Raw genomic sequence first — 22,415 nt, forward strand, 5'->3', positions numbered from 1 at the left:
GCTAAATTGGTTTGTCCCGTATTTCCCCCGCTAAGGTAGAGCGTTCCTGTGAAACCTTTAGTGCTGGAATGACGTGGCGAAGAAGCAATTACCATTAATTTGTATGGGAAAAATTTTTGAGCGTTCCCAGACCCAAAAAATAACCTAACAAGTTATACCAAATAACAGATAAAATTGAAAATAAACAACACTAACATATAGTAAAAGCAGGAATGATATGATAAATACACAGCCTATATAAAGTAGAAATAATGTATGTACAGTATAGTCAGGAAGATGAAGACAAAACCGATCTATGGGGGAAGAATCAGGGCGTTGCGCATGCGCACACAGGTGCCCACGCAAGGCTTCATGGTCATGGTAGTCTTTCCTGGGGTAAAGTGTCCCGGGATTTGACTGCTACTTTTGTCCCTTATTAGGGAGTGAGAAAGTTGGCAACCCTAACTGTAAAAGACATGTTGAGGTGAGTTTAACCCTACTTGGACACCCTCCCACACCTCAGTCGGCCGGTCCGCAAGAGTATTGTCGATATTAAACCGGTCCATGGTGCAAAAACAGCTTGGGGACCCCTGCCTTACAGAGAGCTCCTTTGGCCCACGACATTGTGCTGGCCCTTCAACCTGTTCTAACGTAAATCTAACCTTTCCCTCCTTCATAACTCCATTTTTCTATTGTCCATGTGCCAACCTAAGAATTTCTTCAACGTCCACTGCCATCTCCTCTGGCAGGGCGTTCCATGCACTCACCACTCCCTGCGTAAAGAACTTAGGCTGCGTCCACATTACGCTGGATAATTTTGAAAACGAAGCCTTTTCTCTTCGTTTTGACCGTCGGTCCACACTGAACCGGTGTTTTCATCCCCCGAAAATGGAGATTTTCGAAAACACTCTCCAGTGTGTGTAAATTTGAAAATGATTGTTTCGCGTTGTAGTGTGTACGGGGTAAACGGAGAGATTTTAAAACGTTGTCATGACAACACCACAACAACAATGCTTTTTCTGCTTCTGCTTGGTACTGTGCAAGCACTGCCAGACGGCTGTTCTTGGTCCTCCAAAATATTCCACATGGAATTTAAGCTGGAGGTGGCTTTCAAACTGGTCCCCTCGGATTCTCTGTTTGCATCCTCTGTTCTTCTGCCTGTACCCTCCGGTCTCCCAGTCTGCGGCGGTCGTACCCTCGATCTCCTGTACCCGGGGTCTCCAGGCCGGCACTGTCGCTGACTGACCACCACTGCTATAACACGCAGTCAGTGTGAACGGCGTGGGGGTTAAATTGTAAAGTGAGCTTTTTTGACTAGATCCCCTAAGTTGATTTGATTGAATCTATCTTAAAAATATTAATGTCAGAAATACTGCACAGGTCTCGCAGCAGAAGATTCCACTTTCTTGTTGATCTTGGGTAGAGGACGGCTTCATGCGTGTGTTGTTTACTTTATTGTCTACGTTAATAGTTTGTTTGGAATTAAACATCTCTACTGCTTTGCTGACTTTGTTGTCGTTAGTAACTCGCAGTAACAGCTCGACATCATTGTCTGTCGAAATGGAGAAGTCTGGTCTGATTTTTCCAGCGGAGGTTTTCTTTGTATTCCTCGAAGACATTGTCGAAAACTTGCTTTTGCTGTTGTTGGTACTCTAGTTTTATTCTATGGAAGTAGCACAACGCCGCCGCGGAAACATAAATACTATACCGTTTCCTCTTCGCTTGTTTTCTGTAGGTGTGTCTGTGCATGCCCAGTGGGAGTAGATTCGCCCAAGTATCCGTTTTGGTGTGGGCAGAGATATCTTGAAAAACACTTAGTGTAGACGCCTGTCGTTTTTACTCGAAACCAGCGTTTTCAAAATTATCCGGCGTAGTGTGGACGTAGTCTTAACCTCTGACACACACTCCCCACATACTTTCCACCAATCACCTTAAGATTATGTCCTTTGTATTAGCCATTTCCATGCTGGGGATGAGACTCTGGCTATTTACTCTATCTTGTCACACTGTGCACTCCTTCCCACCCTCTACACCTCCATCAAGTGACCCTCCTCCTTTACTCCGAAAGAGAAGTCGGAAACGAGAGAAAATTTGCAGATGCTGGAAATCGGAGCGGCGCACACAAAATGCTGGAGGAACTCGGCGGGCCAGGCAGCATCAATGGAGAAGAGTGAACAGCTGATGTTTCGGGCTTGAAACCCTTCGGCAGGACTGGTCCTGGCTTGCTTAACCTATCCTCGTAAAACATCTTCTCTAAATTGATGGTTCAGGAACTTTTAGATTAGATTATGAGGACACGCAGTCCTCTTTTATTGTCATTTAGTAATGCATGCATTAAGAAATGATACAATGTTCCTCCAGAATGATATCACAGAAACACAGAATTTAAAAATGAATAGTCAATCAGAATGTCTTCATACTCTGAATCTTCAGAAGATGCATTATTTTTAATTTGAACTCCCCGTCCCTATTCCCCTGCACTCTTTCCATTCCCTACCTGTAATCGTCCTGATAAGCAAGGCAAACCAGGGACGCGGGACACCTCTCTTAGAATGCCCTTTAAATGGGTAAATATCCCAGAAGGAGATACCTCTGCGTTGGTCTCTGTCCCTGGAGTTTCCTCTGTGCTAGAGGAACTCAGCAGGCCAGGGGGCATCCTTGGAGATGAACAAATAGTTGATGTGACTTGAAGGGTCTCAAGTACCGAAGAGTCAACGTAACGAAGGGGACGAACCTCTCAGTGCAACAAGACCCAATGAAGGGTCTCAGCCCGAAATGTCAACCGTTTGTTCCTCTCCATGGAGGCTAACTGACCTGAGTTTCTCCCACAGGTACGACTGGCTATCTCTCCAACGGAACCTGCGGCTTTGTTTGAGAGTGTTTACAATTACAGGTGTTGACGTTTCACAAGGTTTCTGTTTAAACCTGTTGCTGAAACCCCGGTGCTGTAGATAATGTCTCGAGCACATTACCCGTGACTTCCAGCTCATTCAGTCCACAAGCACCCACCCTTTCACACTGTCCGCATCAGCCAGTTTTAAAGGTAACTTTAGAATGGACGTCTGTTGCCCTGTCACAGGGTGTGCTGGAAGGGCTTCAGAGTAGTCTCGACCAACGTTGCCTGTGTATCCAGATCAAAACCCTCCCACATTGCTTCACTCGTACTTTGTGGTCACGTTATTGCCCAAGTTCAGTGTTTGTTGACACTATTTCACAATGTATTGTAATACAGCCTTACCTAAAGCTTTCTAGGCTATGTAGTGACCTCTTCATGCAATTAATACCGGCCATTGCCTGTAAATGTCCTGGGGTGCTAGGCCCAGGTAGCCCTGGGTCACGTCTCCAGTGACCCGGATACAATCCTGACCTCTGGTGCTAGCTGTTGGAGTTTGTGTTTTGTTTGTGCAGGCTTTCTCCCACATCCCAAAGCCACATGGAATGCCTGTGGTGTGTAGGTGAGTGGTGGGCCGTACAGGGGAAATGAATTGAGGATTCATGCCTGCAGCGCTGTAAACCCAAAGCTACACCCGCTAAATGCTGGAGGAACTCAGCGGGTCAGGCAAAGAGTAAACGGTTGATGTTCGGGGCTGAGACCCTTCAGCAGGACAGGAAAAGAAGTCGGAGTAAGAAAGTGGAGAGGAAGGAGTACAAGGTAGTAGGTGATGGCTGAAACCGCGAGAGAGGGGAGGGATGAGTGTCGATTTCCCGAACTTCCGGTAATTGCCCCCCCGGTCACCATTCCCATTCTCATTTCCCTCTCACCTCCTCTTCTACCTACCCATCGCCTCCCTCTGGTGCTCCTCCCCCTTCCCTTCTTTCCATGGTCATCTCCCCTCCCCTATCAGATTCCCCCTTCTCCAGCCCCGTATCTCTTTCACCAATCGACTTCCCAGCTTTTTACTTCCCCCTCTCCCTCTCCTCCTCCCCCACCCCCCCACCTGCTTGTGCTGTTGTTTGAGGCCCTGCAGGAGAATGTGTTGAGGGCAGTGAATGTTGGTGGCATGGGATCAGGCGTTTGATGCTGCAGTGTTTGCTGAGCTTGGCAATCAGTTTGCGGGCATTTCATCAGCAGTCGAGGTGACAACCTCAGTGCGCAGTTGTTGTTTCTCTCTGGGAGTGCTTGTGTTTATATAGGCTCCCATTTGCTCGCCTCGGTCCTGATTGGCTACCCTGTCAGTTGACCATCGCATTCTATTGGCTTGCGTAGACACTATCTACGAACCCCTTCTTCTTCGTAGGCATCCGTTTGTCTTGCGAGACCACGGATCTGCGCCTGGAAGGTCTTCACTCTCCAGGGCGCAGACCTGGGTAAGGTTGTATGGAAGACCGGAGGTTGCCCATGCTGCAAGTCTCCCCTCTCCACGACACCGATGTTGTCCAAGGGAAGGGCATTAGGACCCATACAGCTTGGCACCAGTGTCGTCGCAGAGCAATGTGTGATTAAGTGCCCTGCTCAAGGACACAACATGTTGCCTCGGCTGGGGCTCAAACTCACGACCTTCAGGTGGCTAGTCCAATGCCTTAACCACTAGGCCACGTGCCCACGAACCCCTATGAGCCCAAGAAACACGAGCACTCCCAAAGAGAAACGTTCTTTTACGCCATGGATCCTTACCATTAACCTAGGGGTCTGTGGACGCTGGGGTGGGAACACCTGCTTTAGAAGGACGAACGAGGGAGGATTTGGATGGATTTCAATAGCTCCTTGCGTAACCTGTGCCCCAAAGCCTTTCCTGGCCAATGAAGTACTTTTGAAATGTCATCCCTTCTGCAATATGGGAAATGACAGCCAATCTGCAGGCAGCAAGATTCAGCAAAACGCGCAGGACGGCAATAACTGGATCGCTGTGCTTTGTTTTGGTGTCGGTGGATGGATAAGTATTGACTTGAATATTGAGAAGAAATGCTGTGTAGTCTTTTGTCTCTTGACAGAGCAGATAAGGTTTGTCTCATGTCTTGCCTGAAAGATGGCGTATTTTTTAAATATATAGAATTTTTCTTGTGATCTCTAACATTTTGTGTATACTTTTTGTTTCTGTGGGCTTCTGATCTTTCCAACTAAGCCACACATCTCTTCAGTAACTGTATCATTTTTTAAATTAACTTTTGGTGCGCAAGTCACCGGATTGGGGTGATGGCGTATGCTTGTTCCGCGCAAGGTCCTTAGTGAATTGATTGCATTTTTCTCAGTGTTGTAACGATGACCAGTTTCTTGCAGTTGGTGCGAAGCTACCTTGCAGTGGCAGCCTCCTCCAGCACTGTTCCTCTTGAAAGGCAATTATATAATCCCGCCTCCATCTGCAAGGAGTTTGTGCGTTCTCCCCGTGACTGCTTAGCTTTCCTCTTGCGGTCCCAACGATGTGCCGGTTGGTCGTCGTAAATGTCCCGCTGCTGTCTGTAAGGAGCTTGTATGTTCCCCCTGTGACCACTTAGGTTTCCTCTGGGGGGGGGGGCGCAGAGCGGGGCACCACCAAATCCAGCTTCGATGCTGCGCCACACGGAACACACGGGCGCCGGCGACACTGCGGCTTGACACCCAGTCCTCGCATGCACAAGTTAACAAGCATTTAAAGAATACCAGTAAAATACAACAATGCAGAATATGCATGTACAGGTGGCCCCTGTTTTCCGAACGTTCGCCTTGCGACACCTCGCTGTTACAAAAGACCTACATTAGTTACCTGTTTTCGCTAACAGAAGGTGTTTTCACTGTTACGAAAAAAGGCAGCGCGCGAGAAAAGGCCGAACAGCCAAGCTCTTCCCCCGGAACTGCATTCTAGCCGGCATTGCTTAAACACGTGCTTTATCTCGATTTATTTTGTGCATCCGTTAGCAAGATGAGTTCTAAGGTATCGGAAAAGCCTAAAAGAGCTCGTAAGGGTGTTACTCTTAGCGTAAAACTAGACATAATTCAGCGTTTTGATCGTGGTGAATGAAGTAAGGACATTGTCCGCGTGTTGAACTTGCCTGAATCCACCATTCGCACTGTTTACGCAGAGAGAAAGAATTTTGAAAGCTGCCGATGTTACTGTTGGTTCTGCTCGTAGCAAAGTGGTCTCTCTTAGTCAGCATCCAGTAATGGATAAAATGGAAAGTTTATTGCTTGAGTGGATTGATGGGTGTACAAAGCGTGGTGTTCTGTTAAGTTTTCTTATACTTAAGGAGAAATGTCAGTCTTTTTAATAAGCTGAAACAGAAAGCTCTGGACGATGGTGATGAAAGTGTTGCGAGCCATGGGTGGTTTGATCGGGTTCTGAGGTGAGGGCAGCTTCATAGTTTAAGCAGTGGTCCCCAACCTCCAGGCCGCGGACCGATACATTGCTGTGAAGAATGAAGTGGTGCAGCGGTGGCCGGGACGCACCCAGCACATCTTTAAGAAAAAAGCAGAAATAAACAAGCTAATTAATTAGGTGCAGCCCGGCACGTAAATGTCGGCCCAGATCAGTGCCGATTGCCGATTGCATCAGGTGGTTATTTGTATAAGCAAGTGTTTAACTGTGACGAAACTGCAATTTATTGGAGTCTTCCCGATTCCAGTAAGTGAAACTACACTGTACATACATTATTTCTACTTTATATAGACTGTGTATTTTTGTGTGTTATTTGGTATGATTTGGCATCTTCATAGCTTAAAGGTTACTGGAGAGAGTGTTTCTGCCGAGAGTGCTTCCGCGAGATTTTTGCTGCGCTACAGTGCTGCAGAAAAGTATTTCTTCTTTATATAGGCTGTGTATTTATCCTATCATTCCTGCTTTTACTATATATTACTGTTATTTTAGGTTTTATGTGTTATTTGGCATGATTTTGTAGGTTATTTTTTGGGTCTGTGAAGGCTCAAAGATGTTTCCCATATGAATAAATATTAAATGCTTATTCACCTTACGACATTCCGGCTTATGAACAATTTCATAGGAACACTCTACCTTCAGATAACGGAGGAAACCTGTATATAGTGCGGACCACCTCCCCTTCCCCCTCCCACCCCCCGGCCACCCAAATCCCCAGCCCACTAAAATCATCAGCTGACCCCAATAGTGCTTCCAGCCCGAACGCTGTGCCTTGTCCATGTCTTGAGTGTGCCTGCAGGTTGAGGTCAAAATAGTCAACTGACCTGAGCTTGGCAACCAGTGGGAATGGATCTAGTCAACTTCCCCTGCATTTCCCATTGTTCAATGGCTGTTCCAAGTAAATGTGGTACTGAAGGCATGTCTCCGGTGCCAAATTTGTATATTGTAACTTTTTGCGGGCTGGCTACTTTATCTCACACTGTGTGCATACTGAACACGGACTTTGCATTTCTCTGTCGTAGATTCTGTGCAGTGTTGGGGAAGAAGGGCGAGTCACTGCGGATCCTGTCGTTGGGGTTAGGCAGGCGCCTCCCCTCCACCTTCAACTGAATCGGTAGTTTCCCTTGGTTACCAATATGAATGAAGTGTCAGTTGTGAAGGAGGGTTGGCTTCATAAACGAGGTGAGTATAACGTCAGACTTAAACTTTTAAAGAGACTGATAATGCTTACCTATCCCTTGGACTATAACTTGCACTGCTGAGAAGACTAACAAGGTTCCAGGCACACGGTAGTACTGTCACCCGCCCGGCACTGCACCACTCTGATTAGAAAATGTACTACTTAAGTTTTAATGACTTGGGTTATTCAGCCCATCGAATCAGTGCCAGCCCTCAGCAAATCCCATTAACCCAGTACTCCGATTCATTATCATTTTGCACAAGTACATGCACAATTTAAAAAATAATCTTGTGGGATCATCAAAGGCAGGTATGACATAATATAAGCAGCATTTACTAGAAAAACAAATTGAATCATACAATTTTTTTTTAACAAGAAAAGACACAATTGTCCTGACACTGGGAGCAACTTGCAGGACCAATAAGTTTACCAATCAGTACATCAGCCATGTTGGAGCAGACGCAATGGGCCGAATAGCCTAATTCTGCTCCTGTCTTCAAAGGTTCATTATTAAAAATCAGAGAATGTATGCAGTATACAACCTGAAATTTGCACTCTTCACAGATGGCCACGAAACAAAAACCCACAGAATGGATGATAAAAACATCAAAGCCCCCTCCCCCCCCCCCCCCGGCGCACAAGCAGCGGCAAAAGCATTGACTCCCCACCAGTGCAGGAGTTCCCAACGTTTTTTTTTGCCATGGACCAATACCATTAAGCAAGGGGTCCACGGACGCCAGGTTGAGATCCCTAGGAGGAAGCCAGAGCACTCGGAAGCTCACACAGTCATAATTGAGAAACCTGCAAACTCCACACAAAACCAGAGACCCTTGCCTCACATGATATTAACCATCTTCATTCCCATGTCCTTTCATCCTTCGGTATTCAGAAGAAGCTTCTCCAATCCAGGTGCTCCTATAGTGTCATCTTAATCTATTTAGACCTGTTCTTTGTACTTCTTCACCCAGAACATGCTGCTGTATTCGAATTGGTCCAGCCCAATGATTCGTGTCTGGCCATTCTCCTCAATACGTAAAACATAGAAGAGTACATAGAAGCTGATTTAACTCTTTTTAAAAACAAACTGCAAAACATTCCATTTTTAATGAAGATTATGAAATTTCTCGTATCCAAGAGTTCAGAATGTAGATAGGTCAATCAGGATAAACAATTTAAGTAGATTGTCCATATACTAGACAGGTATATGGAGGAATTTAAGGTGGGGGTTTATATGGGAGGCAGGGTTTGAGGGTCAGCACAACATTGTGGGCTGAAGGGCCTATAAAGTGCTGTACTGTTCTATGTTTTTAAAGTACAGCATAGGAGCAGGCCATTCAGCCCACTATGTTGTGCTGAACCAGCTGAAAAGCAAATTTTTAAAAAATCACCCAAACGTTAATCCCTCCTACCTACCCAATGTCCTTATGCCTCCATTTTCCTTATATTCATATGCCTATCCAAAAGTCTCTTAAAAGCCTCTAATGTGTTTGCCTCTACCACCATACTAGACAGTACGTTCTAGGCATCTGCGATTGTCTGAGTCAAAAAACCTTACCCCTCACACCCCCCTTGAACCTACCCCCCTCCCTCACTTTCATGGATGCCCTCTGGTGTTAGACATTTCAACCTTGGGAAGCAGGGTCCGCGCGATGTCTCTCATAACCTTATAAACCTCTAACAGATCTCCTCCTCCCCCCCCCCCCCATAAAAAGATTTAAAAAGAAAGAAAAGATCTCCCCTTAGCTGCCTCTGCTCCAGAGAAAACAACCCAAGTTTGTTCAGCCTCTCGTGATTAACAGAGCATTTTCACCCGCAGAGCTGCAGCCCACGGGATCTCTTGTTGTTCATCACGTTTAATTTGTCCTTGAGACACTGTGCCCCTTTTAAACGGCTTCTATCTGCCGTTTTGCTCTCACGACCTGGTCACCCTTGTGCTGCTGCATGCCAGCACCCCGCTAATCTTTTCAGCGTCTCTGCTTTCACTACCTCAGCTTCCTGGGCCACAAGCTCAGAATTCTGCTTGTTCAAAGTGAATTTATTATCAAAGTGCACGTATGTTACTATCTGCTACCCTGCAATTTACTTTCTCGTGGGCATTCACAGCAGATTAAGGAAAGCACGGTAGGAATCATTGAAAGCCTACATCGAACCGAAGGCTGACAGATAACCAGTGTGCAAGAGAAGGCAAACCATGCAAATGCAAAACGGAAAACAAAATAATAATAAATAAGCAATAAATAATGTTGAGAATGTGAGCTGTAGGGTCCTTGAAAATGAGTGTAACCCTCTCCCCTTCTAACTGATGGGCAGAATTGGCTACCTGCTGTTTGCCCAATTTGTACTAATATGCAAAATTGCATTCTGGGTGCTGTATAAAAAGACACTGTGTCCTCTGCCATTCCTGTCAGTGTTGTCATTCACTGACTCATTGAATGCTCCGTTGTCAGAAGGAAGAGCCTTGCTAGCTGAGTTCATCCCTATTTTTAAAGTGTTCATTCCTATAACAGAGCTTGCAAGTTGTGTTGTTGAATGAAGCTTTTGGTCTATTGTACTGTTCCTGGGCCGTAGATAGATTATTCCGAGCATTAACCTAAACAGCATCTGCCTGAGTGAATTTTACACCCTGTTTTGAGACCAGGAGCCAATTAGGCTGTTTGGCAAGTCAAGTCTGCTCCACCATTTCATCATGGCTGATCCATTTTCCCTCTCGGCCTTCTCCTCGCGTCCCTTCATGCCCTAACTAATCAAGTATCTATCAACCTCTGCCTTAAGTATACCCAGCGTCTTGCCTTGGGTGGGTAGGTGTAGATGCATGTCTGAATGCAACACTGGTTTTGATCCACGAAGCAGATTTAATGCGCAGTTGCACCCGGGGACACCTTTGCATGGAAAGTTGACCCTGAGCACTGAATGTTGCCCTGACTTTGCTCATCTGTTCCCTTTGCTGTTTGCAGGTGAATATATTAAAACATGGAGGCCCAGATACTTCCTGCTAAAATCAGATGGTTCTTTTATCGGCTACAAGGAGAAGCCCGAGAGCCCAGATCACGGATTACCACCCCTAAACAACTTCTCTGTAGCAGGTAAGTCCTTGGAGTGATTTCACTTCAGTACGAGCTATAAGCAGACACAGTGATGAAGAGTCTCTGTTCACTCTTTTCCATAGACGCTGCCTGGCCTGCTGAGTTCCTCCAGCATTTTGTGTGTATTACCTTGATTTCCAGCATCTGCAGATTTTCTCTTGTTTGTGATTCGACTACTACACGATGACGTCTTTTCCAGGGATGCCTACCCTGAAGGAGTTTAAATCTTCCCTTTGAGGGTTCAGTTGAAACCCTCTCTCACTGCTCCCTTTCTGTGATCTCTGCTGCCCTCCGACATAGTCCTGATGAAGGGTCTCAGCCTGAGACGTCGACTGTTTACTCTTTTCCATAGGTGCTGCCTGGCCTGCTGAGTTCCTCCAGCATTTTGTATGTGTTAAGCAGATACAGTTTCCTTACCCAGTTGTACACCGTCTCTGATAACAGCAGAGTTCTAGAACACCAGAGCACATAACAGGCTCCTTGTTCCATCAAGTCCATGCCAAGCAATTATTCTGCCTAGTTCCAACAGAATCAGGTTTAATATTTCTGGCGTATGTCGTGAAATTTGTTGTTTCTGCAATAGCAGTACAATGCAATACATAATAATAGAAAATGATCTGATTACAGCAAGTGTGTGTGTGTGTGTGTGTGTGTTCCCCCAAACCAGTTAGTGATGCAGCCTGTCAGAATGCTCTCCACGGTACATCTGTGGAAATTTGCAAGTGTTTTAGGTAACATACCAAATCTCCTCAAACTCCTAATGAAATACAGCTGCTGTTGTGCCGCCTTTGTAGCTGCATCGATACGCTGGGCCCAGGTTAGATCCTCAGCGATTTAATAGAAACGACGTGAGTAAAATTCCCACTTGAATCCAGGGACATGCTTGCAAGCTGCATCCAAATTTGGCTGTAGGATTTAAGCAGACAGCGATGCTCAACAGAAACTTGTACCAATGGGCTCCGTGAGATTTGGTGTCTTTGTTAAATACTACAGTACTTTAATGTGTGGGGCATTATGCTTGTTGTGCTGGACAAAGATGGTCTGGTTAGTCTGATGTAGAATTGGCAAGTGGGATGTAATCTATAGTGGGAAGCTGTTGTCAAGGGGAATAAGTAATAACTGAGAGATTTGCACCACCAGGTTCAAGAACGGTTACTACCCCTCAGCCATCAGGCTCTTGAATAAACTTATTTATTGACACAGTGCAGAATAGGCCCTTCTGGCGTTTTGAGCTGTGTCACACAGCAATCCCCCAATTTAATCCTAGCCAAATCACGGGACGATTTACAATAACCAGTTAACCAGTACGTCTTTGGGCTTTTGGAGGAAACCAGAACACCTGGAGGAAACCCACATGGTCACAGGGTGAGCATACAAACTCCTTACAGGCAGCAGCGGGATTTGAACCCGGCTTGAAAAGGGGATAACTACACTCAACTTCACTTGCCCATTATTAAAAAGTCTGCACAATCAGTGATCTCACTGTTAAGAACTCTTCATCCCGATATCTCGTGTTCTGTTATTTATTGATGTTTGTTTATATTTGCATTTGCAGAGTTTGTTGTCTTCTGCACTCTGGTTGATCGTTCACTGATCCTGTTACACTTACTGTTCTAAAGATTTGCTGAGTATGCCCACAAGAAAATGAAGCTCAGGGTTGTATATGGTGACAAGAAGAAGTTTATGAGCCCTTTTCAATTACCTGGTTTACTGCATTACTTACTCATAAGATGTGGTCTGATCTTCATCTAAATCACAATAATAGACAAACACAATCTGCCTAAAATAATAACACACGAACAATTGTCTTTATTAAACACATTCACAGTCCAGGCTGGAAAAAGTATGTGAACCCTTGTATTTAATAACTGGTAGAACCTCCTTTAGCAGCAACAACCTCCACCAAATATTTCCTGTAACTGCTGATCAGACTTGCACAATGGTGAGGAGGAATTTTAGACCATTCCTCAGTACAAAACTGTTTCAGTTCTTCAGTATGTTGGGGATACCTTGAACGAACAGCCCTCTTCAGGTCATGCCACAGCATCTCAGTTAGGTTAAGGTCTGGACTCCGATTTAGCCATTCCAAAACACAGATTTTCTTCTTTTCAGACCATTCTGTTGTTGAGTTACCCTTGTGTTTCAGATCATCGTCTTGCTGCATCACCCAACTTCTATTAAGCTTCAGGTGATGGACTGCCACTCTGACATTCTCTTGTAAAATGTCGGGATACAATTTTGAATTCATTGTTCCCTCAACAATTCCAAGCTGTCCAGGCCCTTAAGCAGCAGAGCAGTTCCAAGCCATGATGCTCCCTTCTTCCAGCTTGCTTCACAGTTAGGATGTGGTTTTGGTGTTGATGTGCAGTGCCCTTTTTTCCTCCAAACATAGCGGTGTGCAATTTCTGTCAAAAAAAATCTCAACTTCTGCCTGATCTGTCCATGGAACATTGTCCCCGAAGCATTGTGGAACACCCAGGTGGTCTTTTGCAAGCTTGAGATATGCAGTGATGTGTTTTTTGGAGAGCTGTGGTTTCCTCTGTGGTGTCCTTCCATAAGACCATTCTTGTTCACTTTTTTTCTTAGTGGACACAGGAACAGAGACTTTCGCAAGTTCTAGAGAATTTCTGCAGATTGTTGCTGTTAGCTTTGGCTTCTTTTTTACCACCTTCAGCATTGCATGGTGTCCTCTTGGTGTGATCTTAGCAGGATGCCCACTGCAAGCAGAGTGGCAACAGTACTGAATTTCCTCGATTTGTAGACAATTTCTCTTATTGTGGACTGCTGAACACTCGGGTCTATAGAAATGCTTTTGTAACCTTCCCCAGCTTCATGCATCTCTACAGTTCTTCTAAGGTCCTCTCAAAGTTGTTTTGATCGAGGCATGGTGCACAGATCTTTCTTGAGAAGACCTGACTCTCTTTTTTATAGGGCAGGTCACCTCTACCACCCACACCTCCAATCTCATCTCATTGATTGGAACATCTGACTCCAAATAGCTTTTGTAGAAGGCATTACCCCAGATGTTCGCATACTTGTTTTGAACCTAGACTGTGGTTGTTTAAATGGTGTGCTCAGTATTGTCAAGAAGTCCAGTTGTTTGTGTGTTGTTAGTTTAGGCAGATTGTGTTTGTCTATCAGTGTAACAGATGAAGATCAGACCACATGTTATGAGTAATTAATGCAGAAAACCAGCTATTTACACAAACTTTTTCTTGCAACTGTATATGTTCTTTGATAATAAAATTTACTTTGAACTTGAACCCTGTAGTCCAAACATGATGAATATTTTCCTTAGAAATTGTGATGATGAATTGAGATCAGAAACCAGTGCTGACGATTATCAAGTCAGACATCATCTCCTGTTGTGGGGATAATGCCTCAGATTGGAACCCTTCATTGGAGTTGGAGGAGTGAGGAAATGAGTGTTTTTAAATGAGTAGGGTTGCCTACTGCCAGTTACGCCGATGGCGTTTAGGGCAGCAATGAAGGTCCTCCATCCCTGGCAGTGTTCAGGGCTTCCTGTCGGTTTTCACTACTCTCAGTCATGCCCGTTCTGGGTGGAAACTCAGGAATACCATCGCACTTAGATGCAGAAGTTTCTTAATTGCTTCCATTATAGTTTTTGACCAGTCAAGGTTGTTAGCTCTGAGTTGAAACCCCAAACCGGTGGACCACTCTTAGACTGACCTCTACCCTTTGACCTGTTTGTCATGGGGGACCCTACCAAAAGCCAAAGCATAAAGCCCTGACTCCAGCCAACACAGCTCTCCGCGTCATTGAGGCACGCGAACCTCCAAACCCTACAAGGTTGTGGTCCTCTTGGAGGAAATGAGTAGAGAGGAGTAAGACAATGGGGTGGAGTTCAAGAGCTTGCAGATGACACCGTTCCTGTGGTTGACTCCGAGAGTGGTATATAGTTGATCAATTTGGAAGAGGCTTGAGTAAAGGGGCACGAGAGAAAGCAGGAGCTGCGATTCAGCAATCTTTGGAAATCTGATCTGAGAGGGGAATGCTGAAAATAGCTGCTTGATTGGCATCCAATGACCTTTTGTTGGAGCTGGTCAGTGGTGATGTGTCCGGGAAAAGGCCAGTGATCCACAGGAGCCAAATGCAGGTTGTGCGACCACTTTGTTAGCATCTCTGTTCAGTCCACAAGGATGTGTGTTTCCAGTTACCAGTTGTGCTCTATTTGACCACTGCTCCTCTTTGGTTTCCTTCCCTGTTACAATAAATCGCAGTGTGAGTCCAAGGAACAGCATGCCTGTCTGGGTGCATTGCAGACCTCTGGACTGAAATTTGGACATGATTGTCAGAAATGGCCATTATCTGTAATGTTAATTTAGTTTCTCACTCAGCTACTTGGCCTACTTTCCCAATCACAACCAAGAGAAAATCTGCAGATGCTGGGAATCCGAGCAACACACGATGCTGGAGGAACCCAGCAGGCCGGGCAGCATCTATGGAAAAGACTGCAGTCAATGTTTCCGAAGGGTTTCGGCCTTCCCCATCACATGATCCTTTTTCGCCATCCTGCACTTGAACCACTTCCTCAGGGCCATGATTCATGAGAGTTCAGCAGCCTTCTTGAAGGCACTAAAAGTAAATTGGAAAATGTCTCGTGATTTGGCTAGGATTAAATTGGGGCACTCCTGGATGGCATAGCTCGAAGAGCCTATTCCATGCTGTTTCTCAACAAACAAATAAAGTGATCCCCACCCTGTCATTCTCCACATCTTCCTCCACAACTTGAACCCAACTTCTCTCCTTCTCACTTTGCCGGTCCTGATGAAAAGTCACTGAATAGAAACATTAACTTTTTTTCTCTCTCCATAGATGCTGCCTGTTTTGCTGGGAGTCACCAGCAAAATTGAAGATTATTAGGAATGTTTTTTTGCTTTTAAGGTGGTGATTCAGGAGGGGAAATAGGGCTGTATCTAGAGCAGGGGCTCCCAACCTGGAGTGCATTTACCCTTCAGTTCATGGTAGAGGTCCATGGGTGTAAAAAAGGGTTCCTGGATTCAAGGGAAACAGGATAACAAAAGAGTAGTATTTGATGGGATTGGGGAACCGGTAATTGAACGTGAGTGGTGTTGGCTTAAGTGGCCTGTTTGTATTGTATATTGTTTAAGTTCCTCTGCTCTATCACGCTGTTTCTCCGCTCTGATCAGAATGCCAGCTAATGAAAACGGAGAGGCCACGGCCCAACACGTTTATCATTCGGTGCTTGCAATGGACGACGGTGATCGAGAGGACTTTTCATGTTGACACACCGGATGAACGGTGAGGATGGGGTGGAAGTGTATGGCAAAGGACTTTAATTTTGCTCTTTTCTGCAGGAATGCCGCTCACTGCCTCCCTTCTCTCCCCCACCCACTGACACCTTGACACTCCTCCCTTTAGGTGTAGTCTTGGCGGTGCGTGCTGCCCTGCGTAGGATGGCCCTGTTGTACATTTCCAGTGTTTTTTGTGTCAGCTGACATTGTTAAGGGTCAGGATACAGCATGGACGTTTGGTGAGCAGGGAGGTGGGCTGTGGTTTATCACTTTCCCATGTAGTCTTTGCAGTTGACAGATTCTGTGTGCCGTTCCAGCGAGTCTGTCATAGTTGAGCTGATGATTCTATTGGTATTGAGCTACGAAACTTCTGTAAATAGTCATAGTCATACTTTATTGAAACCGGGGGAAATTGGTTTTCGTTACAGTTGCACCATAAATAATAAATAGTAATAGAACCATAAATAGTTAAATATTAATATATAAATTATGCCAATAAATTATGAAATAAGTCCAGGACCAGCCTATTGGCTCAGTGTGTCTGGCCTTCCAAGGGAGGAGTTGTAAAGTTTGATGGCCACAGGCAGGAATTACTTCCTATGACGCTCTGTGCTGCATCTCGGTGGAATGAGTCTCTGGCTGAATGTACTCCTGTGCCCAACCAGTACATTATGTAGTGGATGGGAGACATTGACCAAGATGGCATGCAACTTAGACAGCATTCTCTTTTCAGACACCACCGTGAGAGAGTCCAGTTCCAGGCCTACAACATCACTGGCCTTACGAATGAGTTTGTTGATTCTGTTGGTGTCTGCTACCCTCAGCCTGCTGCCCCAGCACACAACAGCAAACATGATAGCACTGGCCACCACAGCCTTGTGGAATATCCTTGGCCTCGTCCGGCAGATGTTAAAGGACCTCAGTCTCCTCAGGAAATAGAGATGGGTCTGACCCTTCTTATAGACAGCTTCAGTGTTCTTAGACCAGTCCAGTTTATTATCAATTCGTATCCCCAGGTATTTGTAATCCTCCACCATGTCCACACTGACCCCCTGGATGGAAACAGGGGTCACCGGTACTTTAGCTCTCCTCAGGTCTACCACCAGCTCCTTAGTCTTTTCACATTAAGCTGCAGATAATTCTGCTCACACCATGTGACAAAACAACACAGCCTGGATCTCCGAGCTGAGGTTGCCCTCCATCCTTGCAAAAGTTAAACTGATTTCAGAACTCTAATCTGGTTTGCTTTCCTCAGTTTAACATATTCAGTCCTAGGGTTTAAAGTTAGAATTGAGAGTAAACTTTCTGAAGCCCTGATTGGGATATTGCTTTCAGTGTCTATGCCTGCAGCTGTATAAACCCTAATCTAGGGGAAAAATTAAACTTAACTGAAGCACACTTGACCAATGGGTGCTGTGGAAAATATTCAAAACTTTTTAATAAATTTTTAAAAATTTATTTAATCTTGTAATGTGATAAAATGGAACCTGTACAATCACAGAGTGCTTTGCCGTAAGCTAAGTGGCAGAAGGCCTGTAATGTCCTGATCATTGTTCATTATGTATCTAAGGGAAGGTTAATATACTGATCGGCCTTGTACTGCAGGACCTGACTGCCAGAACAGATGATAGCCAAAGAATAGCCTGAAAACCTGTATATATTTTAGAAAAAAAGCACAAACCTGTTAACACACACCAAAGTTGCTGGTGAACGCAGCAGGCCACCCTCCTGACGAAGGGTCTCGGCCTGAAACGTCGACTGTACCTCTTCCTAGAGATGCTGCCCGCTATCACAAACCTTGTGACCTATATATCAGAAGCAGCCTGCCATCCATGAGGAGTGGAGATGCTTCTCCTTGGGAGTAATAATCATGGCTTTAAACAGATTCACTGTGTATTTTGGTTCTTTGTTATAAGACCAAATGAGAGGTACACGACAGTACCCCCGACACAGTAACCTCACAAATCGCCCTCCCACCTGCCTCTAGCACAGTGATCGCACGAGGTACCTCAACCCACAAATCTGGTGTGCAAATGTCACTGAATCTCTCAGAAAGAATGATCCTTTTCTATCTGGCTTAATTCCAGACTCTCTGTGAATTATTCATCTGTAAGTTCGTAACTGATTCCAGAGTTTGGCTGCCAGAGCACAAAGAATCAGTCTTCCATTGGACCTGTGCACAGTTGTCCTCGAGTCCTCTCGTGTTCACTTGGCAGAAGACTAGATGTATTGTGCTCAACTGTAGACTGCTGGAGCATTCATGGACTCGGGGACTTGGACTAATAGATGTATGCGTGTGTATGTATGAATGTGTTTATATATACATACACATACACGCGTGTGCGGGCACACACGCACAGTTTTGTGGAAGTTTTAATTTTTACTGTTTTCTGTTTTGAAAGACTTGGACACACCTAACTGTGCAATTATAACAAAACCAAAACATTAAAAATGTAGATGGTTCAATGGTTCCATTTGATATCAGAGAACATATCCAGCATACAACCTGAAATTCTTACTCTTCACAGAAGAAAACCCCAAAGAATGAATGAGAGAAAAACGTTAGAACCCCAAAGCCCCCTTACCACCATCCCACGCCCAAGCAGCAGCAAAGCATCAACCCTCCCCTCTGCCCCCCCCCCCATTTTTTCCAGCAGGAAGCATCAGTGCCCGTCACCCACCGAGCAAGTAGGAACGTGCCCCCAGAGAGCCCATGATCTGGAGTCCAACAAAAACGACTCTCCGTGGGCCAGTACTTCAGTATGCCAAAGGCTCTCTGTCTCACTAACAAGGGGCAGATAGGTGTCACCCTTTGAGATTGCCGTTTGGATATTACAATCTAACGCGGCGCTTATTCAAGCTCACCTGGCTCGAGAATTGGCAGACTCTCCTCCCTCCCACCCCCACTGGGAGAGACAGAGGTTTATCTGGTTCGCAATGTTTAATTAATTTTACCAAGAGGATTCAGATGAGTAAAGAATGTGTACATCAGAGCAGCCCTTTTTTTAAAAAAAAATCTTCCACATTACCAGTTGCACCAAATACCGAATGTTTGACCTGTTAGAAATGATAATTTAGTGGGCTGTGTAAAGGCCTCGCGTGCTTGCTGGCTGCAGTATGGTAGCGGTCACTGACTGTTCACGCTCTTCTTCTCCAGTGAGGAGTGGATAAGAGCTATTCAGACTGTTGCCAACAGCTTAAAGCACCAGGAACCAGGAGACGATGCCATGGACGTTAAATGCGGCTCGCCCAGTGACAGCTCGGGAATGGAGGATATGGAGGTCTCGATGCTGAAGTCCAGGAATAAAGTGGTGAGTGGGATTCACTTAAGTACGTTTATGATGGAATAAAGTTTTCCTGTTTTCTCTGTGCTGCAGAGCTAAGGGCATATCATAGGGCGATAAACGCCACCCATCCAGGCCAGGTCATCTTTCACATACACCTCAGTGTTACCATGTAATGGGTCTCCTCTGCAATGGTGAAAGCAGATACAAGCTGGTGACCTGCTTCGTTGAGTACATTTGCTCGGTTCCCTGTTGCTGTCTCACTCTCCTAGTTGCGATCCGTTCTGGCTTCAACTTCCAACTTGTCCTCCTCTCTCTCTCTCTCTCCTCTCCCCCTCCCCCCCCCACATTTTTATTCTGGCATTTTCCCCTTTCCTTTCCAGTCCTGATGGAGGGCTCGGCCCGAAACGTCGGCTACTTTGTTGTTCATTTCCCTGGATACTGCCTGACCTACGGAGTTCCTCCAGCATTTTGTGTGTGTTGTTATCCATTCTCCTCCCATTCCCACAGGCCTGTCCTCGGCTGCCTCCACTGCCAAGTCGGGGATAAACACAAACTAGAGCAACTGCTCCTCATATTTTATTTAATTGCCTTTTATTTATTTATTACAACACAGTGCGGAATAGGCCCTTCAGGCCTTTCGAGCCTTGCTACCCGGAAGCCCCCGACTTAATCCTATCCTAATCACGGGACAATTTACAATGATCAATTCGCCTGCCAACCGGTACGTCTTTGGGCTGTGGGAGAAGACTGGAGTACCGGGAGGAAACCCACGCGGCCAGGGGGACAACATCCAAACTCCTCACAGTACCTGGGCCACCGGTTCTGTAGAGCGTTGTGTGAACCATTTTGCCACCCCTGGATAGTCTGGTAATTGCTTCCCCCCCAAGTCACTTCCCTCTTCCCTCCCGGTCCCCATAACCAATCTCTTTCCCTTCCCCCATCTCTTTCCCTTCCCCCATCCTCGCCATCTACCCGTCACCCACACGCTTCCCACAGGTTCTTCACCCTGCTTCCTCCCTGAATTCCATGTTCCACCTATCAGATTGCACCATCATTAGTACCTTGGCCCTTCCACCCATCACCTCCAGCTTCTGGTGATATTTCCTTTCCCCCACCCCCGTCACCTGGATCCACCCATCACCTCCAGCTTCTGGTGATATTTCCTCTCCCCCACCCCCGTCACCTGGATCCACCCATCACCTCCAGCTTCTGGTGATATTTCCTCTCCCCCCACCCCCGTCACCTGGATCCACCCATCACCTCCAGCTTCTGGTGATATTTCCTCTCCCCCACCCCCGTCACCTGGATCCACCCATCACCTCCAGCTTCTGGTGATATTTCATCTCCCCCCACCCCCGTCACCTGCATCCACCCATCACCTCCAGCTTCTGGTGATATTTCATCTCCCCCCACCCCCGTCACCTGCATCCACCCATCACCTCCAGCTTCTGGTGATATTTCCTCTCCCCCCACCCCTGTCACCTGCATCCACCCATCACCTCCAGCTTCTGGTGATATTTCATCTCCCCCCACCCCTGTCACCTGCATCCACCCATCACCTCCAGCTTCTGGTGATATTTCATCTCCCCCCACCCCCATCACCTGGATCCACCCATCACCTCCAGCTTCTGGTGATATTTCCTCTCCCCCACCCCCGTCACCTGCATCCACCCATCACCTCCAGCTTCTGGTGATATTTCCTCTCCCCCACCCCCGTCACCTGCATCCACCCATCACCTCCAGCTTCTGGTGATATTTCCTCTCCCCCACCCCTGTCACCTGCATCCACCCATCACCTCCAGCTTCTGGTGATATTTCATCTCCCCCACCCCCGTCACCTGCATCCACCCATCACCTCCAGCTTCTGGTGATATTTCATCTCCCCCACCCCCGTCACCTGCATCCACCCATCACCTCCAGCTTCTGGTGATATTTCATTTTCCCCACCCCCGTCACCTGGATCCACCCATCACCTCCAGCTTCTGGTGATATTTCATCTCCCCCACCCCTGTCACCTGCATCCACCCATCACCTCCAGCTTCTGGTATTTCACACCCCTCCTGTCACCTGCCACCTTTTCGATTTATTTCTCATGTATACATTGAAACACACAGTGCAGGCCGCCGTTTGTGTTAATGACCAACACAGTCCAAAGCTGTGCCGGGGGCAAGCCCGCAAGTGTTGCCAGGCTTCCGGTGTCAGCACAGCATGCTCGCAACTCAACCCTTCCCGTACGTCCTCAGGATGTGGGAGGGACCGGGGTACTCGGAGAAAGCACGGACGGTCACAGGAAGAATGTACAAACTCCTCCAGGCAGCGGGGAAACGAACCGGGTCATTGGCACTGTGATGGCGTCACGCTAACCACTGTGCTACCATGCCACCTCCTTACCTTTCAATCGAGATCAAGGCTCTTGACCCAAAATGTCGACTGTCCATTTCTCTTCATGATTTGCTGAGTTCCTCCAGCTTTTTGAATGTTGTCCAGTCCTCCTGCTTCATGGGCCCTAGCCACTGATGACCTCCTTTCTCCATCGTCCAAAGCCGATGGTATGGTTGGAGTTTATCAATGTTCCTGCAATCCATTGTATCCAGGGTACTGGGGATTGGCCCAGTACAGCTTTACCAGAGCCCTGTTGGCTGGCCTTACCCGTTTCCACCCCTCACAACGGGGGTGTAGGGTTGGACTTTGAGGCATGTTGCCCAATATGGCCAGATTAGCATCTGCACAGTTTTACTATCTGGATTTCCAGTGAAAGTCTTCCACATGTACCTTGGGTAAGTTAAAGTCTGTCCGGAGCCTTGTGGCCCACAGGCCGGTGCTTATGCCGGTTTCCGTGGCCTGAAGTGACTGAGAGTCCCCCCCTCCCCCACACCAGATAGGGTGCCAGTCTATCGTGAGGTTAACCCCCAGCATTTTGCTGGTACCCATTTTCAGCTGGATGGACTGGAGCAATGTGTGGTTAAGTGCCTTGCTCAAAGACACAACACGCTGCCTCGGCTGAGGCTCGAACTCGCAACCTTCAGATCAGTAGTCCAATGCCTTAACCACTTGGCCACGCGCCCCACTGTTTCAGAGATGAACCAGAGCTGAACTGAACAATGTCCATTAGGAGCACCCTAAACGCTGCAGGAGCTCAGCAGGCCAGGCAGCATTTACGGAGAAGAGTAAAGAGTCGACGTTTCAAGACGAGACCCTTCAATCAGGACTGAGAGGGAAGGGGCCAGATGCCTGAATTGGGTGGAGGGAGGAGAAAGAGGCTAGCTTGAAAGCGATGGGTACAACTGGGTGGGTGGGAAGGGTCAAGGGCTGGAGAAGAATGA

The 22,415-nt window shown here is 46.6% G+C and overlaps 1 protein-coding gene across 3 annotated transcripts in view; it reads left to right on the forward strand.

Annotated features, from left to right (window-relative positions):
- LOC140203813 (RAC-beta serine/threonine-protein kinase) overlaps positions 1–22,415 on the forward strand; it is a 155,920-nt gene that overhangs the window by 100,166 nt on the left and 33,339 nt on the right. For all 3 annotated transcript variants that reach the window (XM_072269901.1, XM_072269900.1, XM_072269902.1), the window contains 4 exons: positions 7,289–7,448; positions 10,401–10,529; positions 15,701–15,812; positions 18,963–19,116. In XM_072269901.1, the coding sequence (XP_072126002.1) occupies positions 7,403–7,448; positions 10,401–10,529; positions 15,701–15,812; positions 18,963–19,116 (441 nt within the window). In that variant the 5' untranslated portion in view covers positions 7,289–7,402. The remainder of the gene's footprint in view (positions 1–7,288; positions 7,449–10,400; positions 10,530–15,700; positions 15,813–18,962; positions 19,117–22,415) is intronic.

This window comes from Mobula birostris, chromosome 10 (assembly GCF_030028105.1).
Source record: "Mobula birostris isolate sMobBir1 chromosome 10, sMobBir1.hap1, whole genome shotgun sequence".
Lineage (NCBI taxonomy): Eukaryota > Metazoa > Chordata > Chondrichthyes > Myliobatiformes > Myliobatidae > Mobula > Mobula birostris.